The 24,024-nt window shown below is 37.5% G+C and overlaps 1 protein-coding gene across 1 annotated transcript in view; it reads left to right on the plus strand.

The window, feature by feature from the left end:
• Positions 1-2,477: 2,477 nt before the first annotated feature.
• The window catches only part of LOC122797132 (pyruvate dehydrogenase (acetyl-transferring) kinase isozyme 2, mitochondrial-like), an 86,560-nt gene continuing 65,013 nt past the window's right edge, over positions 2,478-24,024 (plus strand). Inside the window, exons 1-2 of the mRNA XM_044065931.1 lie at positions 2,478-2,719; positions 21,912-22,053. Of these exons, the coding sequence (XP_043921866.1) occupies positions 2,611-2,719; positions 21,912-22,053 (251 nt within the window). The 5' untranslated portion in view covers positions 2,478-2,610. The remainder of the gene's footprint in view (positions 2,720-21,911; positions 22,054-24,024) is intronic.

The raw sequence follows: 24,024 nt of genomic DNA on the forward strand, positions 1-24,024 counted from the left end.
GCTTAACAGGAATATTTCTCTAAAAACACCCTTTTTATTAATGTAGGAGACAAGAGCTGAAAAAGGATTCTACATTTTTAAGTGCATAGGGGAAATAGTTGAGAAAGGCATGCACATTTTAAATGTTGGGGGTGGGGCAGTGTAAGGTTGAGTACAAAACAGACATTTTATCCACTCCCTGAGATTGGGACCCTCCAGCATTAGTCCTTTCCTACTATGTTACTGCTGTGATACAATATCGATAGTCCGCTACCCTGAACTGGATAAAATGGGTGCATGGCAGCATTTGGAGAGAGAGTGTGGGTGGGTATGTGAGTATGTTGGAGCCTGGGGGGAGTTGCAGCATAAGATCTCTGTGTACAAGTTAAAACATTTCTGTTTACTCCCCCAAATGTGAATGTGACCTGTAACTAGGTGCATACCTCTCAACTGCACAAATTTTCACAGAATGTCCAGATTTTTCCCTCATATTTTTGGCACGTTTTTTTCATAAAATTGTGGTTTTCTTGCGAATTAGTGGCAAATCACTAAAGACCGAAATTAAATAATGACAGACATTTGAGTTTCGAACTTCATCCCATTCAGAAAACTCATGCTAATGTAAAACCTGTTATTCTATCAAGTTTCTGAGTTTATAAGAGCAATATTTAAAAATTGTTCCTATTTTGGGGCCTTTGTCCCACTTTTATTTATGGCTTTGTCCAGATTTCTTGCTCTAAGAGGTTGAGAGATATGACTAGGTGTGGTAGTTTCCAGTATTTCCGCAGAGGTGGAGCTGTGTAGGGGTGCCAAGAATGTTAGGAGTTGGAGCATAACTTCAAAATATCAAACTATATACCTGTATTCCGTATACCTGTGTTATTGATGCTTTCATATTTAAACAGTGAACAACCACTGTGACCACAAACAAGAGGATGTTTTTTTGAAAAGGCATGTGATGATGTGAACAATGAAATATGTCACAGCCGCTGAATGTGGCTATAAACAAATTCTCGCTAAGCTGCTTTGTCCTTACACAACCTTTTAAGCAGGTTGCCAGGCAGCTGGAGGGTTGTGCTGTTCAGATACAAACAGCTGAGAACAGTTTGTTCCTCTACTGAATATGTGCTTCATATAGTCAGCCACCTCATGTAAACATGTCAGAGCACATACCGTTCCTTTCTTGGATGCATAAACATCTAGCCTGTCAGAATGTTATGCAGAAGACCCCGCCCGCTCATGTTTGCAACCCCTAGAAGGGTTGAGTGTTCGAGTCCAAGTAGGACTCTGGTCGACCACGTTCATTGGCCAGTGCCATCAGCTAGTCTCTCCCAGACTGCTTTCTAGGAAAATGAAAGCGGGACTATTTTAGCAGGTGTTCTTAAAACAAGGACTTCAACAGTGGTTGCTCTGTTCTGAAACAGAAGTTATAGAACAGTAGCTTTTGCCACGGAAAAAAAAGTAAACAAACTGCAAAGTATCATACAAAATAACTTCCTACTGCTCTACAGCTGCGTACCTCCCGACTATCCAGAATTTCAAACATTGTCCTGCTATTTGTCCGGTGTTTTTGGATTGTTCTTCATAAAATGTGTGGTTTCCTGGCAAATCATCGTGGACCGAAGACATTAAATAATGACATAACGTTGTGTTTGAGACTTCATAGCCTTCAGAAAGTGTATGCTGTTGTAAAAGTTGTTACTCTAGGCTAGCAATTTCTCAGTTTATAAAACGCATTTATATTTAACATATGTCCTCGATATTTTTTGGCATTTCCCCCATTATTTTTGGTATTGCCCAGATTTCTTAAGCTAAGGTATCCCCCAAACACATATTATTTTGGCTGTATCTTACTAAGTTGCATTTATTTATTTGTTAACCAGGGCAGAGCACTGATCTCCAATGGACAGTTTTCAAACACAGCCCAGCAGCACTGACTGGACAAGTGACCATCTCAGACTCTGAGTCATACGGTTAAGGAACAGAGGCTGAGGGACTCAAACCTTGGAGCCATGGATCACACGTGAAGTTGTAGATCATAGTTGCTTTTAGGGAAACACTACAAATACACTTTATTTGTTTATTTTTTCCAAAAAAAAAATACTTCACCAACTTCCGGACCTCGGGATAGTTTGAGGTCATCAATAATAGGAGTTGAGTTTCTTACTGTAAATGGGGTATTACATTCCTATCTTGATTTTAGATCAACATCCCCTAACTTCACCTCTACAGGCATATAAACACATATATAAGAATAAACTGGTACATCTGTTCGTGGGGGTGGGGGGGGGGTTGTTTACTCTTACTCGTCTCCTCAAGACTCCACCCACTTTAGTGTGATAGGCTGACATTCGGGAGTGTATTTCTAGCTTTTGTCCTATTGGTTGACGTTCGGGGGTGTAGCTATAGCTTTTGTGTGATTGGTTGGAGCTCAGAGCCCTGACACATTTTACCGCACTCCTCAACGGTTTTCTTTTAGCATTACTTGCTAAGAAACTAAAAGTGAGGTCATGTGCAGTGTGGAGGCATTTCAGCACAGCTAGTGTAAGAGGTTAAATTGGCTAAACCAGGTTACAGGACAGCTACTTCTGATAGATATTCTGCTTGGAGAGTGCACGTTGATCTGCCAAAATGAAGTCCGCACGACTTTTGGTTAAAACTGCTAATATTTCCAAAGAAGTGGATCGATTCTGCAAGTATTCACCGTCTCCGCTGTCCATGAAACAATTTTTAGACTTCGGTAAGACTGATGCTTTGTGACAGAATATGGAGAGTTTAGCTAAGGATGTGTGAGTTGCAGGCATCTGTATCTGCATTCTGCACTGCTCTGCATGCAGACAAGGGGAAGGGAGGGTGCGTTGCTCAAAATTGTTTTTAACACAGAAATGCAGCATTGGATTTGATATCTAATGCAGCTCTTAATGCAACCGTTGTCTTTGCCAGCTGCACACACCCCACAATCGAGACCTTGGTATATTGCATCTTTTCAGAATGCAAAATAAGAACTGGTGTGAAGTGGGCATTCTCGTTGTGTCACTCTATGCTGCTTGATATATGGATGGTTAAATGTTAACACCACATACACTAAAAAAAATGGTTGTGAAAACAGCAGGGAATCCAATCTACATCATACACACCTCTTAACTAACCAGATTTTCGCAGCGGATGCATATTTTTTGCCTCATATTTCTATTCTGTTCATAACATTTTTAGTTTTCTGGAAATTCATTGAGAACTGAAGTCACTAAATAATGACATATATTTTCGATTCAAACTTCATATCCTTCAGAAAGTGCTGTCTACTGCAAAACCTACTGTTTAACAGCTTTCAAAATTTATAAGAGCAGTACTTAAAAACTGTCCCAAATTTTGGGCATTTGCTCTTCCCTTAATTTTAGTTTTGTCCAGATTTCTTGCTCTTATTGTGAGGTTTGAATAAATGATCAAAACAAACAAAATCATACATTCAGTTGTCCTTGACTTTCAGGATCATCCCTGATTTTTACTCAAATGTTAGCTATGACCATCTTAATCCCTCAGAAAACTGGTGTCTTTTGGAGTGGTGAATCTTAAATAATGACAATAATCAGATTTATAGACTCCTTTTACTTCAGAAAATTTATATTAATTCACACCCTCTGATTCTGACAATATCTCAGGTTAATAGCATTAATACTTTAAAAGTGTACATGACTGTCACTGATTCTGTTAATATTTATATTGATTAATTTGAGAGCTATAGATAAAAAAAATAATATGGGGCATAAATATATTCAACAGCTAAACTGGGTAGAAATTGTCTGTAGCTCCATTAAACATTTTCTGACTTTTTCTGTTCTGAGAATAGTTTCAGAGTTAGAGATTATATGGCTTCAGCCACTTCACTGTAATATATGATGGTATTATAAGTGAAAGTGTTCTTATATTGTAAAGTAAACATGTAAAATGTGCTCGCTCATTTTTATCAATCGTCTGGAATAACTGTTTTCCTCGTTTTACATTTTTATCAGCTGCTGTTAATCTGCAGAAGCTACACGCTGCTTTATTAGAATTGCAAGTTACAGAACACTAATAAAATCAGAACAGAAACGCACAGATTTGTTTTCCTTCTTTTAGTAAAATTGAAATGTGCTATTGTTTTATAGCTTAAATAAACATTTACTGTTTAAACTTCTCAGTTCATTATGATATAGGTAGGAAAAATAGAAAGACAAAAGATCAATAGACTATAGAAAACTACTAACTAGATAAAAATTAAAGCAACAATATAAATATACACATTAGAGCAGATGTCAGGACAGTGAAGTGCATTTTGCTTAGAATATTATAGAAATCCCCAAGGTCAGAGATGAAAATTATGTACTTTATGATAATTTGGGTTTTTTTATTGTAAAATGTCGCATGCTCCACTATTTAGGTTTTCTGCATTAAACTGAAACCACACAGACTGCATTACCAACATGCTCCCTGGCCCATAAACTTGAGCTCTTAGTAATTCTTGTTATCCATGTCATAAACTGGAAAAAGAAACGAGCTTTAAGTCTGAGATCATCATAGTTCAATTTGCATTGTTCTTGAGAATGAAACTGCAGGTGTAAGTAGAACAGTCATGTGCGGTTGCTTTGCACACAACATATATATATTTTCCTTCTATATTTTTTTTAATTTCTCCAAATCTTTTGGGTTTCTAATACCATGACGGGAATGGACCCCATTCCTAAGTCAAACTACAATTAAAATTCATGAAATTAGTATTGTTTCAGTCTTTGATGTCAACCACAAGTGCTATTCGCAGCACTGCAACGTGCCCAGTAATGACTCCTTCTGCAATTCATACAGAGTTACATGTATTGGTTTGTGTCTTTCGTCTTTTCCCGGTTAGGGGTCGCCACAGCGGAACTCCGGTCCGCTAATGATTGGTAGTGGATTTTTACATACCGGGTTACCAGCCCTGACGCACAACCTTCAACGAAGGCACGCCCCATTCACGTATGCCTCCACACAGAAGACGCTCTAGCTGAGAATCGAATGGGACAACGTCTTGCTATGAGGCGACAACACTACCGCAGCACCACCACTACAATAGTTATATGTATTGGTAACATATCTAAATATAAATGTAGATTCTTTTTATAAGACCTGTTGTTCCTACTACTATTGAAACTGTCTGGGTATCTTTCTTCTACATTGTTCTCATTTCTGCTTGCAAAATCTTGATATTGTATGACTTTTTATCTCTTTATATGCAAGACACTGGGTGTAGAGATTTCAATGATCAATGCTACTTTTGTCTTCTTTTCATGGACCACTATATCTGGTTTTCTCACATCTGTCTTTTGATCTGTTGGTAATGGATGATCCCATGTGATGTAGACGTCATCATTTTCTATGATGCTTTGTGGTTCATGTTTCCAGTGTTTTTCAGCCACTTCATTACCGTAATGTTCGCACAGTCCCCAGTGTAACAGTCTCACCACATTATTATGCCTTTCAGTACACAATCCTTCTGCCATTAGTATGTCACAACCAGCAGCAAGGTGTGCGACTGTTTTCAACTCTGTTTTGCAAAACCTACATTTGTCTGTTTCTCCCACATGTTCAATGGACTTTGTAAACCAACATGTACGTAGCCCACTATCTTTGGGCCGCCAATATTAACCTTTCATCTTTTGGTTTGAATCTGCCTCTCCTTAACCATTCCTGCATTTGATCCTGATCAACATGAGGTTCTTCCAGATGTTTTCTATCCTTGCAGCTATATTTATGCATTTTCCACATTTCTTGCCTTCTCATCCAATCCTTCACCTTATATTCTTTCTTTTGTTTTTTGTCACATTCATTGCTGCCTGATTTTTATCTACTTCTGGTTTGATTTCCATTCCTGCTTGATGCCGATATGCTTCTGCTAAACTAAGCAGGGAAGACATCTTAGATTTATTCTCCTCATGTTTCAAAACTTTCACTACATTTGGGTCTTGTGAGGTCAGCAGATATATGTGCAGTCCCACAATTGCAGATCTATACATGTAATCAATTTCAAGGAGGCCCATACCTCCTTCAGACTGGAGAATATAAAATCTTGGTATGCACTGATTTTTATACATCATTTGGTGAGCATGAAGCATCCTTCTTTTTTCCTGTCTAATCTATCCAGCATGTTTTGGGGCCAGTCAATCACTCAAGAACTGTATGTTAGGACAGGAAGAGCAAATTGGTTTATAGCTTGAATTTTGTTCATAGATGTCAACGCTGTTTTCAGGACTAATTTAAGTCTTCTAAAATATTCCTTACTAAGCTTTATTCACATTTGTTCATGTTTTATTGTTGATCCTTCATCAGTTCCCAAATATTTATACACTCCCTCTTGCTCAGGTTAGTTTATATCACATTGTCCCAAACTGATATTTTCTTGGTGCTGCAGCTTTCCTGCTTTAAGGGTTACTTCTGCATATTTATCAAGACCAAATGACATTCTTATATCATCTGAAAATGTTTTGACTACTTGCAGTTGTGCTTTCAGTTCCTCGTTTGATGAGATATACAGTTTCAAATCATCGACAAAGAGAAGATGAGAAGTCTTTGCACTATAGCCGTGACCTAATCTGTTAAGTAGACAGCTTAAAGGGTTAAGGGCAAGACAGAATAGCAGTGGTGACAGGGAGTCACCCTGGAACACCCCCCTTTGAATTTTTATCCCTGGAATAATAATTTGTCCTTTATCATGGCTTAATTGCAAAGTGGTCTACCACTGTTTCATGGTCACTGTAATGTAGTTGATCAGTGTAGGGTGTATCTTATACATTTTAAGCACTCTTTTTGTCCATGAATGTTGGATACTATCAAATGCTTTTTTATAGCCAGTCCATGCCATACTTAGATTCTTCCCCTTTTTGCAGTTCTCCATTATGACTTTATTTACTAACAGATGATCCTTTGTTCCATATGACTTTCTATTTATTACCCTTTTTTTCTATTGCCATAATTGAATTTTCTTCTAAATGACTATAAACTGTGTTGGCATCAGTTCCGGTGTATAGGTTATATGTTGTCGGAAGACAATCCCTTAGAGCTACACGCTCCAGGGACTTAAACCTCAGCACCGAAATAAATAGGACATGCTGGAGGGACAGATTCATATCCCAGAGGCTCCCCTCACTCTGGAACAAAATCCCAATCCATGTTAGGCAGAGCCCTTCAATGACCCTCTTCAAGAGTAATCTTGACGAGTGGATAGGAGATCGTAGGTTTACCCCTGGGATCTCTTCTGTGTCCCTACTAGACACAGGCACAGTAAACTAACCTTAAAAGGGATATATTCTGTGACCTACTATACAGAGGCACAGTCAGCTAATCTAAAAGGGTGGCGAAAGCCAAACACACTCTGGCTAGGCTTATAAATGCCCTAGGGCAGATAGCCTAGTATCAACCTATGAACCTATAAGTTATTGGTCTATAATTTTTAGGATAACCTGCGGGCTGAGTCTTAACTCATTACATCCGACTGATGCCTCCAGGTGCATCTGCAGTTAACTCCTACTGACGCTTCTAGGTGTAAAATATTGCTTGTTCATATTTGCATCTATAATTCCCAAACCATACTATGTACAAGGTTTTAAAAGATTTTTCTCTTAAAGCTTACACAATGGCAAACTCAACTGCATTAATATTTGACCTCTGTCTAGTTCAGGTAAATAGATATTAACTGTTGTTTTTATAATATTAATTTATATAAATATAATTTTCACATTTTTCAAAATATATCAACAACCATGTGACACAGACAGAACTCCTTAGCCTCCTAAGAAAGTTCTCAGCTAGATGAATAAAATGTTGTTGACAGTATGTGTGTAACTTGAGTGGTTGCCGAAATATTGTAAGTTGTTTACAAAATATTACAAATGTAATTGTTACTGTGTTTACTGTGACTTATAAAATTCTGTTTATGACATAGAAACTAAATAATACTATCACTTGATAAAGAGTTTGTGCTGAAAAGTTTGCAATTTAAACTTTCTTTCATAACTCCTATGGTTTCAGAGATAAGAATATTTATTTGAAATATGAGGACATAATTTGATTCTTTCAAAAGGCTGAAGCTCTGCTCATTGGAAGTTACAGTGCAAACTTCCTGAGCTCCATTGGAGAGAGAATGAGTTAAATAGGAGCATTGTTTTTCCTGTTGTTAACCAGGTTGGTGTCTGTTCGGGGTGCGCATATAAGTAGTTCTTACTTATGGCTAAATCTTCATGCAAAGATGTTAATACTTTTAGCCAGAAGTTAGGTACTGTATCTGGGCCTGGGGGTTTTCAGTTGGTGGCTTTTCTCAACTATTGTTATTGGTAAAGAAATTCCACTTAGAAATTCCCATTCTGCATATCCAGTACATTAGAAACATTGTTTATAACTGCATTCATTAATAATATGAATGACACCAAACTCATCAGCAATCTTTTTCTCATACCTTTTTTGTTCTAATGTTCTAGATTTAACAAGGAAATCCGGGTTAACTGAGAAACACTGTAGTTTCTGGGACTGAATACACTAAAAGGCCAACAGGATGGCTATGGATCCTGAATGGAATGCTATAAGTCCAATGCATGCTTTAATAGCATCTTGCCCACACTATACGTTTGGCTATCAGCAGGGTATTGTTTGTTGTAGAGTCATACCCGAACACTAAGGACACAAGCATCATCCACACCAGTACTGATATAACAATATCGGTGTCACACCAGGTCTGTCTGTGAAAATTGCATTGTGTTCCCACACTCTGTTGGCAACATTTTACCACCAGCAAAAACAAATGCATGAATGGTAACAGATAATATGCATCAACACTGAACAACACCTTCACTAAGGAAACAGGAAATCCCATCATACAGAAAACACCAACACCATCTGTTCTCTATAGTCTATACAGAACTACACACTGAAACAAGAGCTTTGTATATAAACACAGCTTCACTATAATATATGCCATTCAACAAGAATGAACCCAGTGCTCCTGAATATGAAAAAAATGACATGGCCCCAGTTTTTGCTATTTTTTTATTGCCCTCACCGCCTGCCAATCACCATCCCTTGACCAATGGATCAATTTATTTGCCTTCACCGGGGTGGGAGTTAGTTGGGAGTGGTTATCATTTAGGCAGCCATCAAGGTGGTTTGACTTTTTTTTTAGCCTTTATACCCTAACCCACTGCACTCATTCAGCAAAGTGCTGGCTGGCAGAGCTGATCATGGAGGCCAGGGTCTAACTCTTGATAGGGGAATTCCCTTTAAGCAGCATTGGACCCCTTCCCCAAAAGTATGAATGGTGGTTTCCACGATCATCATCATTGAAATAACAACAACTCTGTTTGTGCCTGTGTGTGCACAACCCTTTCCACCCCCCTTAGAGATGTAAGTGGGTCACACACCTTCACTCCTCCTCCTAGATGTTTACTTAATAAACCCCCAGTTGCCTAGATTGCAGTAAGGGCTCTAATCCTCTGCATCATGGTTCGAGGCAAGATGGTCCCATCTATCATTAGTCTCAAAATCCTGACCGTTCTAGAGGGGAGGAGAGTTGTCCCTGGAATATTTAATATTTCCTTCTCTGGTGAGTCCTGACTGATCCAAGTCTGTCTTCAAACCGAGGCCACCATTCTCATGTAGAATAACATGTGTGCTTTGTGCTATTGTCCTTACTTCTTTCAACTATATTTATGGTGAATACATTTTCTCAATCCCAGATTTCCTGTATCTTCCCAATCATGTGTCAGTGTTTATATAAATGACAGTGTTATCCTGCGTGTTAAATCACAGTTCAGGATATCCAACATATGACTTCAGCAATTAATTTTGTTATGGCACTACTGCAGGGCCTAGGATTTAATCCTTTTTTTTTCTAGGTATTTTTTGCCTTCATATCCTTCAGCTGACAAACCTGCTGTAAGCAGCCTTGAGCTTGCTTCTTCCACTGTACTGAGTTACCCCAGCATGGGTGCAAGAGCCATCCAAATCAGCTGTCATTCAAGCAACCATGGGGTGATTTTATTCTCCTGCTTATGTCCCATCTTCTGCTGATCCACTGCCTGAAATGAATGCCGTTATCCCCTAGACCAGGGTCGCATCCTATTTACACTATGCATATCCTCAGGCCAAGAACTACATGGCACTCAGCTCCCATCAGCAGCTTTCATTATTCTGGATGTGGACTATGAGGGCATTACTGTTAAGTCCTAACCCACCTCCCACAGAGCTGAGATACCATGGATTATCCATTACCCTCACTTTGATATTTACATGCTTTTACACATATAAACCCCTTGGGCACTACTGTTACTACCTTGGATACCAAGTACGCACTCCAGAGTTAGTGCTGCATGTGCAAGGCTCTGATTGCATGGGAACCACAATTCCAGCCACCTAGAACAATAGAACTGATGTTAGGTGCTTACTTGCATTTCCCTCCAAATCACTGCTGGAACTCAGGTCATCTGGATCATAAGTCAACGCTTTATCATTTTGTGCCACAGATACATTTTTCTAGGATTTAATCTTGATCCTCAGTTATTGTCTGTGTAAAGTTGGCATATTCCCTATTTATCACTGTGAGTTCCTTCAAAAAATATGCATGCTGACTAACTGACTACTTTAAACTGTTTTATATATATATATATATATATATATATATATATATATATATATATATATATTCAGGATTTAACCTTGCCCTTGTGGTCAGGGTCTTGGCTGAAATGGGAATGCAAAAGACTGTTTGATTTAGCTGGTTAACAAAATACACAGATATAACATCACACATAAAATATGACAAGGTGCATACAGATTCCTTACAAGAATGAGCAAGACACTTGGCAGTTACTTATTTCCACAAGTCTGAGCTTCTAATTACATATAGAAACTACTATGCATAATCTTGTACCCAAACTCCTCTCTGATCACATGCTGGATCTCTGATCCCCTGTAGGCTCGGTCATCTGAAAGGGTATTTTAACTGTAGAATCTTACGTGATATATTTTCTTCTCTTACCAATGTATAACTGACATTGTCTTTTTACCTATGTTCTATACTTCTTTTACCTGGAGTGTTTTATTAATTTCTTGTTATATTACTATGCTCAGCATACATGCTGAAACCTGTTTTGTGTAGTGTACTGGATGTACTGTAACTTACATTGTCTTTGACCTATGTTCTATATCTTCTTTTACCTGGAGTGTTTTATTAATTTCCTGTTATATTACTATGCTCAGCATACATGATGTTACCTGTTTTGTGTATTATGCTGGATGTACTGCATTTGTATAACTTGATGCCGGAGCTTTTCTCTCTGAGCCTCTGTTGAAAATGGACATGGTCCAGTCGGAATTTCCCAGTTAACAAATGTAAAATAAATAAATAATAAAATGCACTCACATTAACAGGACTGAAGTGCCAAGGAGGTGTAAGGAAATATTTGTTAATGGAAAGGGTGGTAGATGCTTGCAATAGTTTGCCATCTGAGTTTCTCTGTAAAAACCCTATTCAGAGATTCACCCAAACATGTCAAGGGGGGAGTTGAAGACAAGAAAACACCATGATGAGGACCGTAAAGAATAACTGTTGTATGAAGTCATTAGGGTTCTGGAGGTGGAAAACAGGATTAGCTGATCCATGGCTTTTATTTTGTCATTGTTGACTATATTTAAATGAAAGTTGGCTCTCATTGCACTGTCAGGATCAATATTTGCATTTGCTGGTTTTGGTTTGTTGTCAGGATTTATATTTAAATACTGCTAAGTTTTTGATCTGTCATCAGTTATTTCACCAGTGTACCAAATGGAAAGCAGTCTGACCTTTGTGCTAGTGACCTGACTTCTTTCAGTCATTTTATGAAGCTGTCCCATCCCTTCCATAAACAGAATGTTACTTTCATCTCCTTGGCACATCAGACTTGTTAATGTTTGTCCATAATTATGAGTGGCAGTTTGTATATGAAATTAGAAGCTCAGATTTATGGAAATAGATACCAGATGACTTGTTAGTTCCATTAAAGAACCTCTATATTTTATCATTATAATGTAAAGTGATTAAGCCGCGGTGGTGCAGCGGTAGCATTGTTGCCTCACAGCAAGAGGTTCTCCCGTTCGATTCTAGGCTGGAGCACCGTCTGTGTGGAGTCTGCATGTCCTCCCCCCTCGGTCGAGTGGCGTTCGAAAGACATGCGTAGAATGGGCGTGCCTTCGTTGAAGGTTGGGCATCAAGCTGGCACCTCGGCACCTGTAAAAAATCTACTGCCAATCATTAGCGGACCGGAGTTCCGCTGTGGTGACCCCTAACCAGGAAAAGCCGGAAGAAGAATGTAAAGCGATTAGGTTTAATTCTGGTCCTGTCCTTGCCTGCATAATATATGTTTAAATATGATTTTAGTCTTGTTCTGCCAATATTGTATGTATTTAAAAATCCAGTTGTAAAGAAACTCTCTCCTCTCTCTCTATTATATATATATGTGTGTGTGTGTGTGTGTGTGTGTGTGTGTGTGTGTGTGTGTGTGTAAATATTCCTAAGAAGCTGCAAAATGGCAGCTCCTTATTAAGTGATTCATATCTTTTCACTTTTTTAAATACATTGGCATACCTCTCAGCTGTACAGATTTTCACAGAATGTCCAGATTTTTGCCTCATATTTTGGTCTGCTTTTCATGAAATTTTGTTTTTTTAGCAAAATAGTGGCAAATCATTAAAGACTGAAGTTGGATAATAATGACAGATATTCGAGTTTCAGATTTCTTATCCTTCAGAAAATTCAAGCTAATGCAAAACTTGTTCTTCTATCAACTTTCTAAGTTTATAAAAGCAATATTTAAAAATTGTCCCTATTTCTGGACCTTTGCCCCACTTTTATTTATGGCTTTGTCCAGATTTCTTGCGCTAAGAGGTTGATAGGTAAAGTGGGGGAACAGAATGGTATAGCTTCTGGCAGTTAATGCAAACATGAGCATAAGTTAATGAGTACAGATGTTTTACAAGGTTTGTTTTATACTACAGCAATAAAAAAGAACCATAAAACTTGTTTTTTCTTCTCATCTCAGGCAGTAGTAAAGAAGTTTCATATACATAGATATCTACTGTTTCAAATAACAAGCAGAAAAGATAGTTTCAAGAAACAGACACCGATATGCTTTGCCTGCAAAGCAAAGGGCAGCAAACAATATTCATATGCTGAATTGTTGGAAATTGCTTGTTATGTCAATAACACTGAGTCATTAACGGACAAAAATAGATAATAGTTTTAGACAGAGTGCAAAGCATGGAATAGCTACTTATGATTAAGAGTGTTGAAACTTGCAGGATAAACAGTGAAGATAACTGATGAGGTACAGGGAGACTGAGATTGAGATGATACACTCATCAAAAATATGCTTGAAAGAAGCCAGGTCACTAGCACAAAGGTGAGAGTATTTTCTATTTGATACAGTGGTAACTTGCATTTGATGACAGATCGAGGTCAATTTAGGACTGGCTGGGATGGAAGGATCAAGTATCCCAGGAGCAACTGTCTCTCCCTTCAGTATAACTTGATATTAAATATACCATACCTTATTAAAATGCAAAGATGGTACAGAAAAGACAGATATGTCAGAAATGTGTATTTTATGTGCTTTTGTATGGATATTATTGTGTGTGCATGCATATGTTTGTGTGTGTGTGTGTGTGTGTGTGTGTGTGTGTGTGTGTGTGTGTGTGTGTGTGTGTGTGTGTGTGTGTGAGTGTATTTAGATTGCTGACAGCATTGCCTACCATGTTCGTGCTATAAAACTGGCACTTCTGTCCACCCAAGAAGCAGGGTCTTTATCCAGATGGAAAATGCTTCCAGACATTAATCATACACATCTAAAGAGGGCCAGAGTAATTGGTATTGGATGTATCAGTGAGTGGAGTCTGTTTAGGCAGAAAATTAGGTCTATTGAAGGCCAAATAATAGGCATCAGAAAGCAAATCTTTATCATGACTCCTTTGATAAAATTGTATATGCAGCATAATATAATCTTTATTTAAGGAAGTGCTGTATTAACCTTACAGTAATTAACCATTTAGACTTCTATTCAGCAAAAGAAATGGGGGTGACTGCAGGCATAATGCTAGTATGAACAGCAATCCGCAGGCTTTTATTAAATCGTAGAAGTTATACCACTGCATGTCTAAAGCAAGAATACATCCAAAAAATATACTGTGGGGATAAATTCTTTTTAAAGAACGAACATATTCTGCTGAAATATTACATTGGATTCCTACAATAAGTGCATAAAACCATTACAAAGTGATTGTAAATATTGCTAATGTTAAAAACAAAAAATATATGTTTCTGTTATGAGGATAGGATGGTGCTAAAGTTGTGCCCTTTGCTGTTCCTTTTATCAAAAAGTTACACACAAAAAACTCTTCACCGACGGCTGAAGAGAGAATGCCTGTAACCGGAACAACAAATGAATAAATCAACCAGGCTCTCTCACCACGAAATGCTAAAAAGTCCTGATGTATCCAAGTCAAGCAGAAATCCCAAATGTAATGCAACGGCAAACCAATGAGTCAAAAGCGAGAGCTTCACTTAGTCAGTAGGCGTTAGGCATATGAAATGCACGTAAAATACAACAAAAAAATCAATAAATCAAGAGCAGTGACTTCTATTTCTTGCAGTAAGAAGTAAATAGTCCAATATTAGAGCACGAAAAACGTTTCCTAAAAATCCTATCAACTTAAACAAAGGAATTTCACTGAGTTATCTTGCAGTGAAATGTGTATGTAGGCCTTTTCAGGTACAACAGTTTAGGCAATATGTAAGGTGGAGGTGTAGCTGATCTTACAGACAAAGAAACAGACCTAAATCTAAAACTCATTGTCATGTCTAACACTACCACAGGCAAAGACCCTAACAGGTTATTGTTACAGGTACTCCAAGGATTTCACAACAAAACTTCCTCAGGAAACATTCCTATCTGCTAGATCTCATTTTAACATATATACCATACAATTTGCACACTCTGCAGATACTCACAAATGGCCATCATCCAGTAGTTACTTAGTGGTCACTTAAAGTTAAGAAATTATCTGCAGAAATTTTACTGACCTGGAATATATCTGACTCACCTGGCGTTATGGTCAGTACAGAACTATGTACAGTCACTTGAAGAGCTGCACAGACACCATGTCTGCCTTTTTTCCCCATCTTTAATCTTTTGTGATCCATTCAGACAAAGTTATTTCCACTACAAAAGGTCTGTCTTCAGTGTAAGTTCAGCCCATGACTTACTACTGACATGAAAAACCATGTTGAAGTTATCGACAATGCATGGGAAGACCAGAAGGCAGACCTTAGCAATGATAATAAACTTTTAAAATCCCAGAGACTTCAGAAAAAATGTAAAAATTAAAACTAGCACCTCAAAGCAAAATATATCTGGGATATGCAAGAATGGCATCTTACTCATTCTAAATAATTCTGGCAACAGGAAGAAACGTGGCCACTAACAAGGTATTTCCAAAACATAAATATGAAAAAAACCACCCAATCACAAATTTTGTTAGCGCTTTTGTTTACTTCACATAGGTAAACTTCATCAGACAAAACCATTTTATTTTCATGTACACTATCTACGATCATAAATTCAAATTTATGATTTGGATTATAATGAATGTGTTTTGCTAAAGCATTATTCAAATTAGCCTTCCCAACAGCATAAAGATGTTCATAAATCCGATTTTTCAGGGGTCGATCCGTTTTTCCAACATAAAAAGCGTTGCATATTTTACAGATACCAAGATATACAACCCCTTTAGAATTACAGTTAAATTTACCCAATATGTTCTATTTCTTATTCAAAATACATACAGACTTGCCTACTTTAATAAACTTACACCATTTACAGCATTCACATTTGTACATGCCATTATAAGGGGTGGACCTATTTCACTTAAATAAGAAGAAAAAGAACTGTTATGGCAGTTAAAATTGAATGCCATGGTCTATCCTGGCTTAAATGATTCTATTTCCATAGGTAGCATTCTAAAAATGAGATCACTTATGAGATAATGGGCTTATACATTAGTCTCGTTTGAAATAATGTTATACTTTGTAGTTACTTGTGAAATTTATTTTTTATGGATATAAGGTTATTATGATACATTGTTTATTAATAGAATATATCTTTTGAGTGAATATTATGTATCAGTATTTTTAATGTGATGTCTCTTTAAAACTTTTGTCTGTTAATTGATTTGGTGATGTCATTGTTCAAAACCCTATATAAGTGAATTATTTTTAAAATGATTTTGTCTGATGAAGTTTACCTATGTGAAGTAAACGAAAGCGCTAACAAAATTTGTGATTGGGTGTTCTTTTTTCCATATTTGTGTTTATTTTGGTGTAAAGTTGAAATTTATTTCCAAAACATACAATATCTTATATACCCAACAGTGATATAATAAACAACATTACAGGTAATTTTACTCACTCAACCACTGTCACAGCACCCATTTTCAGCAACACAGTACAGGAGACTCCTGTGACTCCCCTGTATGAGTAAATGCAACACTCACCACTTTTATTTAAAAAAAAAATCACTGCTTCTCGCATAGAATGTATTTTAGAAAAACGCAGCTGTATCCTTAAGCATGAATTAAACACAATCCACTCTAGACTTCTAAAATATAGTACGGATCATCTGAGTTCACCACTTGCTTAGAGTTGCAACTTTACAGTTGTGACCTACTCTTTCCCACATAGCTTTTGTGCAGCACTGGTGATTTCAGTACCTGTAGTTACTCTCTACCCTTTCCAATGCAACTGACCTTTGACCTATCACAAACCACTGTCCACTAGCTAAAATTCAGGAAACAATAATTTATGAACAAATTACAGATTACATTCTCAAATATAACATCTTAATAGCCAGGCTGAATCAGAGCCATAGCCGTCCCATCTTGTGCCTGGTGCCTGTTACCGGTGTAGCTCCTCACCACTTAGACTTTCACTGTAACAAGCAGATGGGAACATTTGTATCAATCGGCTTCCTCCCAAATTATAATCAGTAAATACAGTTGACAAATGGACTAGGCCTGCTGTTGTAGATAAGTACTTTTAGAAGAGAGCTCTGCTGGTCCCTGTGCATGAGCCCCCAGAATACCACTTGTTGATAAAGAAATGTACTGGCTTGCAGTTGTGCAAGTCAACACAAAAACTGGGGAGACTATCATTGTTTTCCTTTGGCAATATATTAAATGTTGATTCGATTTTTGCACTTGATTTTTGTTCCAATGACTGTTTGTTTCCTTGTGTTGATGTTTATTATTTTGCTTGTAAAGTAGACTGTGCTTGGGGGGGGTTGGGGTTTGGTATAATTGTTAAGGTATTTACCTTACAGTCACAAGGTACAGGGTTTGATTCTCACCTTTGAAAGGGAAATTGGATAGGTATAAAATGGCCCCAAAGCCATCTAGTTTAGTATTTGCCTTTGAACCTACAAACCTATCACTCTATAATAGCTATTAGCCCAAATAATAATAATTTGGAACATTTTTTTCTTTTTCTGACTAATACCTGAGATATTTTAGTCTGACCTGGACACTCAGTAGGAGAGTACCAGTGCTTTATGGGTCAGGAAGGGAGGAGATGTAGCACTTTTAAAATGGATTTATTTATTCCTGAATTAACTAGATCAACCTAGCTGGACATAGACATTCTGCAGGAGGGACATCACTAGAAAATTTCCAGCATCATATTGGCTGCTAAGAGACTTTCAGGTTTCAGGAATTCTTTATTCATGAAGTTGAGAAAGTATTTTGGTTGAAGAGTTTTAAACAATGCAGCTTGAAATGTTTATTCCTACTCAACTGTATAGACATCTTATATCGGTGAGTGTCTCTTACTATATACAGACAAATAGAAAGCAGCAGCTATTATCTGAGCATAACAACATAAAGCCAGCACACTACAGACTTTAATAAGTTTAAATTTTGGTGTTGCTGTAACCTATAGCTCACAAGGCAATGAGAAAACAAATACCATATTCTGAATTCAACATGGAACTGCCATGTCGACAGTAGCTTTATGTGCCTTCTCCATCAGTTACACGTACAGTGTACATGAAGGTGAGGGCCTTTGTCATAGAATTTGGTGAATGTTAGCTACTCCTTGTAGGACAGAAGCACATTAGTCTAATAACAAAACATTTCTTCATGGGAAACTATTTTCACATCTATTAAAAAACCTTCACTGAAGCTTCCAATACCCTCCATACAAGAAGTGATCCCCCTCCCCCAGCACCATCTTACTCACCCCCCGCACCATCTTACTGACCCCCCCCACACCACCTTACCTAATATAATCAGGTCTGAGATCATAGCACTATGAAAAAAAGACAATCTCACATTTGCAGAACAATTTGACATGGGGTTTTGATTTTTTTTTTCACATTTGTCTGTCAGACAGCTTTTCTTGCGTAGCTGTCTTTTGGGCTGCTGCCCCCTTCCATGTCCGATTTTAGTCTTATACATAACGTAACCCACTAATATACTGCGGTGGTGGTGCTGCGGTAGCATTGTCGCCTCACAGTTAGACGTTGCCTGTTCGATTCTCAGTTAGAGCGTCTTCTTTGTGGCGACATGCGTGAATGGGTGTTTCTTCGTTGAAGGTTGTGCGTTAGGCCAGGCAAGCCAATACGTAAAAATCTACTGCCAATCATTAGCGGACCGGAATTCTGCTGCGGCGACCCCTAACCGGGAAAAGCCGAAAGACACAAACAAACATAACGTAACCTACTAGAAGTGAAGTTATTATTATTAACTCATCCACTGGACTTTTATTACTTGGAGTTGTCATAATGATAATGAAATCTGAAAAAAAAGCTTATATTCTCTTTTCCTGTTTTCTGTACCACCATAAGCAGCATTGCCATTTGCATTGTACTCAATTGTGGACCCTAGCCTTTTCAAGAGGTGAGGACTTGACAAGATTGTGTTGAGAATTTGAGAGTTGCATAATGAAATAGTGGCAAATACTGTAGCATCAACAAGTTGTGTTATGATAAATTCACTTTATTTTCAAGGAAACCAATGGCTGTTTGGTACAGGAGCATTTGTTCTGGCCCACCCACAAGTCTCTAATGCTAAAAGTATGAAGCAATGTAAAGAGTTAAATAGCCAAATACCCAGTTTTGTTCTCCTCAGTCATAAATTAGAAGATGATGAGTATTTTCAACACATTTTTCAACATAAAGGCCTTGTTTCTTAGTTCTTGAAGCCACGTCTGTCATATTTGCAGTCTTATCCAAACGTTGATTTGCAAGTTTATCTTTGAACTGCACAATTAGCGCACAAAGTTCAGTTTTACTGATGATACATATATTTTCCTTTCCAGTGTAATTCGCTTGGCAATAAAATAGATGCAGTAACAGATGGCCTTGAGTTTATTCAACTGTAAATGCACACGTATACCAGAATCAATAGAATGACCCACTAAAATATGGCTATAGATAATGCTGTGTCAAAAAAAATATGAAGATGAGGTAAAAAACTTTTAATGTTACAGGTACTGTCAAAGTGATCAAAGTGGGGAAGCTGAAAAATAATACTTAAGGGTATCACATCATTTTATGAATGTTTAACTATTATACAACTTTTTGAAAAATGTGAAGGATTACTGAATAGGTATTCTACTTTAAAATAATAATAATAATCATAATAGATGTCAAATTCCTTTATAGATTTTCATGTTAATATCTCAAATCAAACCTACTAGATTTATTGCAATTCATGGTTTCTGTCTAATTAATAACTTAGCCTGAGATTTCCAGTACAGGAAATAGAACTGAGACCATGAATAGATAACAAGGAATATCTGAATGGCAATGCTGAATGCAGGCATGCATGGGTGTTCAACTGCAGTTTGCACTAAACACAGTACTATGCTGCTATTGTGGGTAGCCTTCAGAATATTGGAAACCCATATCTTCGAAACCCGTCTCATCGAGACAACAGTATAGAATCTTTATTTACATGAAACCTTAAACCAGCTAAAACATTCACTGGTAAGGTAACCACTTGGCCACCATGTAGGTTTTTCCCTTTTGCCCATGATAGTGTGACCTCAGAGTTGGTATATATACTTGAGAGGGTGAAGCCCCCACTTTGGTGGGTTTTAATCGCTTCATTACATGTGTGTATGTTGTCCTGGTGGCCAAGTGGTTACTTTCCCGGTGGTATAAATCTTGGCTATAGATGATTGTCATTGTTGAAGTAAAAGGGGTTGTAGATGGATATTTAGGGGAATCACATATGCTTGAATTAAAGTTTTATATAGTGTAGGTAAACTGGAGTGTGCAGGAAAATTAATGTTTACATGAAAAAGTGATGGTTGTGAAAATGTGCAAGATGACATAATAGTAGCAAGTGCAAGTGTTCACTGGTTAGGGTTAGGTAAGGGGGTAGAGTCAGTGTTTTGTATGTTTTGTGTTGTGTGTGTTCTCTGTCCTTTTTTCATGTGGAGTGGTACTGTTAGGGAATTTTTTTTAGTAATGTAATATATAGGATTGGGGTTAGAGAGAGAGATAGATTGGAATGTATAACGCGATTCTCAGCATATATCAAAAAGACAAGTAAAACAAATAAAAATATATCTACTATATGTCAAAAAGACAGGTAAAACTAATAAGCTATATCTAGTGATGCTCACACTAAGTTAGATGTAGCATAGGGTACCTGCTTGCTGGTTACCAATTTTGGGGAGAGTAGATACAGACATATGTTATTGATATGGTAATGAGAGGGTGAGGCTATGGACCTGCACTGTTTCCTGTTTTTGCCTCACAGCAAGACGTTGTCCCGTTCGATTCTCAGCTAGAGCATCTTCTGTGTGGAGGCATACGTGAATGGGCGTGCCTTCGATGAAGGTTGTGCATCAGGGCTGGTAACTCAGCACGTAAAAATCCACTACCAAACATTAGCGGACCGGAGTTCCGCTGTGGCGACCCCTAACCCGAAAGACACAACAACATCTCAAGCTGTACTTTACTTTTGCCACAACTAGTTGTTACATGTATTAATTACATTTGCAGAAGGTGACAGCTAACCCCCCTTTTCTTGTTAGAAATGCATTCAGAGGACCTGGAACTTAATAGGTTACACCCCCTTTCTCTGACTTGGTATAAGCAAAGCTATTTTGTTTTGTTTGATTTTGCTTTACCTGTGGTCACAGCCATTCCTCCACCTTGTTAAATGTTTGTTTCTTATGTATGAACATCATTATAACAACTTTGCTTTGTGAGTTTCTTAAGTAAGAACTTTGATATTATAAGACTATTATATTATATGTTAATTTTTTGAATGTAATAAGGGTGCTCCATTGTATTTTAGGTAGTTAATCTGTCTCCAAAACTGATGTTTTAAGATCTTTTCTTCAACAAAGTTGTCTCTAGTTGTATAAATATGCACCAGATAGTTATCATTTTGTATAAAAAGTGACTAAAGTGTACCATTATGGCTTTGTTAAAGTTTCCTTCATTTAAATTTTGAACTGACTGTTTTGGGTAGTTTGCAAGAAGGAAAACTTTGAGCAAGCATATTTTTGGTATTCTCTGAGACTTATTAAGGTTAGACTTCTTTGTTACCTGGTAATTAACTGCAACAAATGTAGCTATTTTCACAAAATGAGTAATGTTCTTAACAAAATGAAAGCAGAAGTTTGAAAAATAATGTTATGGCTGAGGCGCAAAACTTGTGTTTCCTTGTAATTTTCCTGAATAAGATATGCCATATGGGGGGGGGGGTAAGTATACCGTGCAACAATTGGAGTCTGCCATGATAATAGCTTAACATGTTTTTTTTTTAAGAGTAAAAATACCTCAGCAAAGATATGCTGTTGAAATATTTTATTTTTTTTTTCTTTTATAAAACAGGTTCATCAAATGGATGTGAAAAAACATCCTTTAAATTTCTTCGCCAGGAACTTCCTGTACGACTTGCTAACATCATGAAAGAAATCAATCTTCTTCCTGTCAATCTGTTAAGTACCCCTTCAGTACAGCAGGTACAAAGCTGGTAAGTGGGCACAAACCATGCCGCAGTGCATGTCGTTTTTCACCTTCTTCAGTATTCGTCATTTCCACAGTCAGATGGGACGCATTTATTAGACAGCTTTAGGTCTTTGCATGTTCATATGGTCAAAACATAAGACACTGATTTGGGTGTTATAGCAGAGTGTTCCAATAGCAGTTCAGTTAAACAAATGCTTGCTTGAATCCTGTATCAAGTGAAAGAAAAAACAATAAATACTGTTTTCAAAATGATATCTTTTCTGTGAAGGTGAGACAAGATCTGATTTAAAATAATTAACCTTGAAACAAGGACAAGTACTTGTCTCACTGAATATTAAACAATTGTCTGTCATAGTACCGGTGAAATACAGCAGCATCTAAAAATGCATACCTTCTACTTCATTAAAGAATCACAGATCTGTTGAATTATTGTAATGTTAGTGAGCTGCTTGTATAGTCAAAGGTATATGGTTTGATTCCTTCCACCTCCATTTGCCTGTTGTGTAACTCTGAGCAAGTCACTTAAGTTGACAGTTCTCCCTGACTGCCCTTGAAAAGGGACACTTGTGTCCATTGTGCTTATCTGGTTAACAAATGAATAATAATAAAATTAAATAAATAAAGAAAGAAGAAAGAAATAAATTTGCCTTTCTTATTTACCATAAGATACATATGTGATTTTAAGAGTATTTTGCTTTATGAATACATAAAAAGGAGAGTGGCACATTTGTTGGTACTGAGAAACTATTACAGTGGCTTAACGGGGGAAGCATAATGGCTTAAATCACAGTATCAGGGTCTGAGGTTTGACGCCAAGCTCCAGTCAGTGACTGCGTAGAGTTGGCAAGCTTTCCTCACATCTGCATGAATTTTGTTTTCTCCTACTTTCCAAAAATATCCTGGTTGACTCTCTACACTAAGTTTACCTTTGTCCTTTTAAGTCAACTTACATGTTAGTTGAATAAGTAAACAGCAAGATATCAGTGGGGGAGGATCACTAAGACCAGGTAGCTGGTCACCATGAGGGATACTGACAGTCCATGCCACTGAATATGTGACTCACAGAAGAGATGTGGACATGCAAAGGAGCAAAGTACCTGAAGGATGCAGACAGACGCAGAACCCAGGCAACTGGTCACCAGACAGTATGTGAACAGTTATTGAATCAAGTAGCTGATCTTTAAGGGTAGGAGCTGTAGTAGCTGACTAACTTATTTGGCCAATAAAAGTACAAGTACATATAGCGCAGAACACTTTCATTAGATATACCACATGTCATATACACCCAGCACAGATATACCCATTTATAGGCTAATGAACCAAAGTCTAAACAAAGGCAAGCATATCTAGCATATGGAAAACAAGCTGCTTATTCTCTGTTCTTAAAACAATGACACAGAAGTGCTGAGTACCGGCCTATCTCAATATCAATCCCACTGGGCAAACTCCTGGCAATGATACTACATCAACAGGTCACATGCTATGTATTACATTATGTAACATGTGACCTGTTGATACTATACATTATGTTATGCCGGATTTTTACATGCACAGGTTGGAGTTAGAGCTAGGTATGGCGCATATATTTTTCTGGCAAGAACAGGAAGATGTACTCAAACCCAGGAAATACAGTTGCAACAATATTTCTTGACTTGCTAAGCATTTTTGACACTGCCTGACATTTGCTATTTTCATACAGTCTGGCAGATGTAGCAATTCATTCAACGTGTCTTGTACTTTTCAAAGAAATGTGTTCATTCTGGTAGCCTGAGTCCAGAATGGAGTTGTTGTGTGTCCGTTCCAAAGTCACAGCGAGTGGGAATATCACAGTTACCTCTTCTTCCTCCTATTTTCACTTATCATTGTCAATCAGCAATAATCAATAGATCCATTAACACAACTCACCATATATATTGCACAGCACTTATCCTGTTATGCTAGTAATGAAAGAAAGTTAGGCAAGTTACAAAACGGC

Source organism: Protopterus annectens, chromosome 3.part0, assembly GCF_019279795.1.
Source record: "Protopterus annectens isolate FY-2018-M chromosome 3.part0, PAN1.0, whole genome shotgun sequence".
NCBI lineage: Eukaryota > Metazoa > Chordata > Ceratodontiformes > Protopteridae > Protopterus > Protopterus annectens.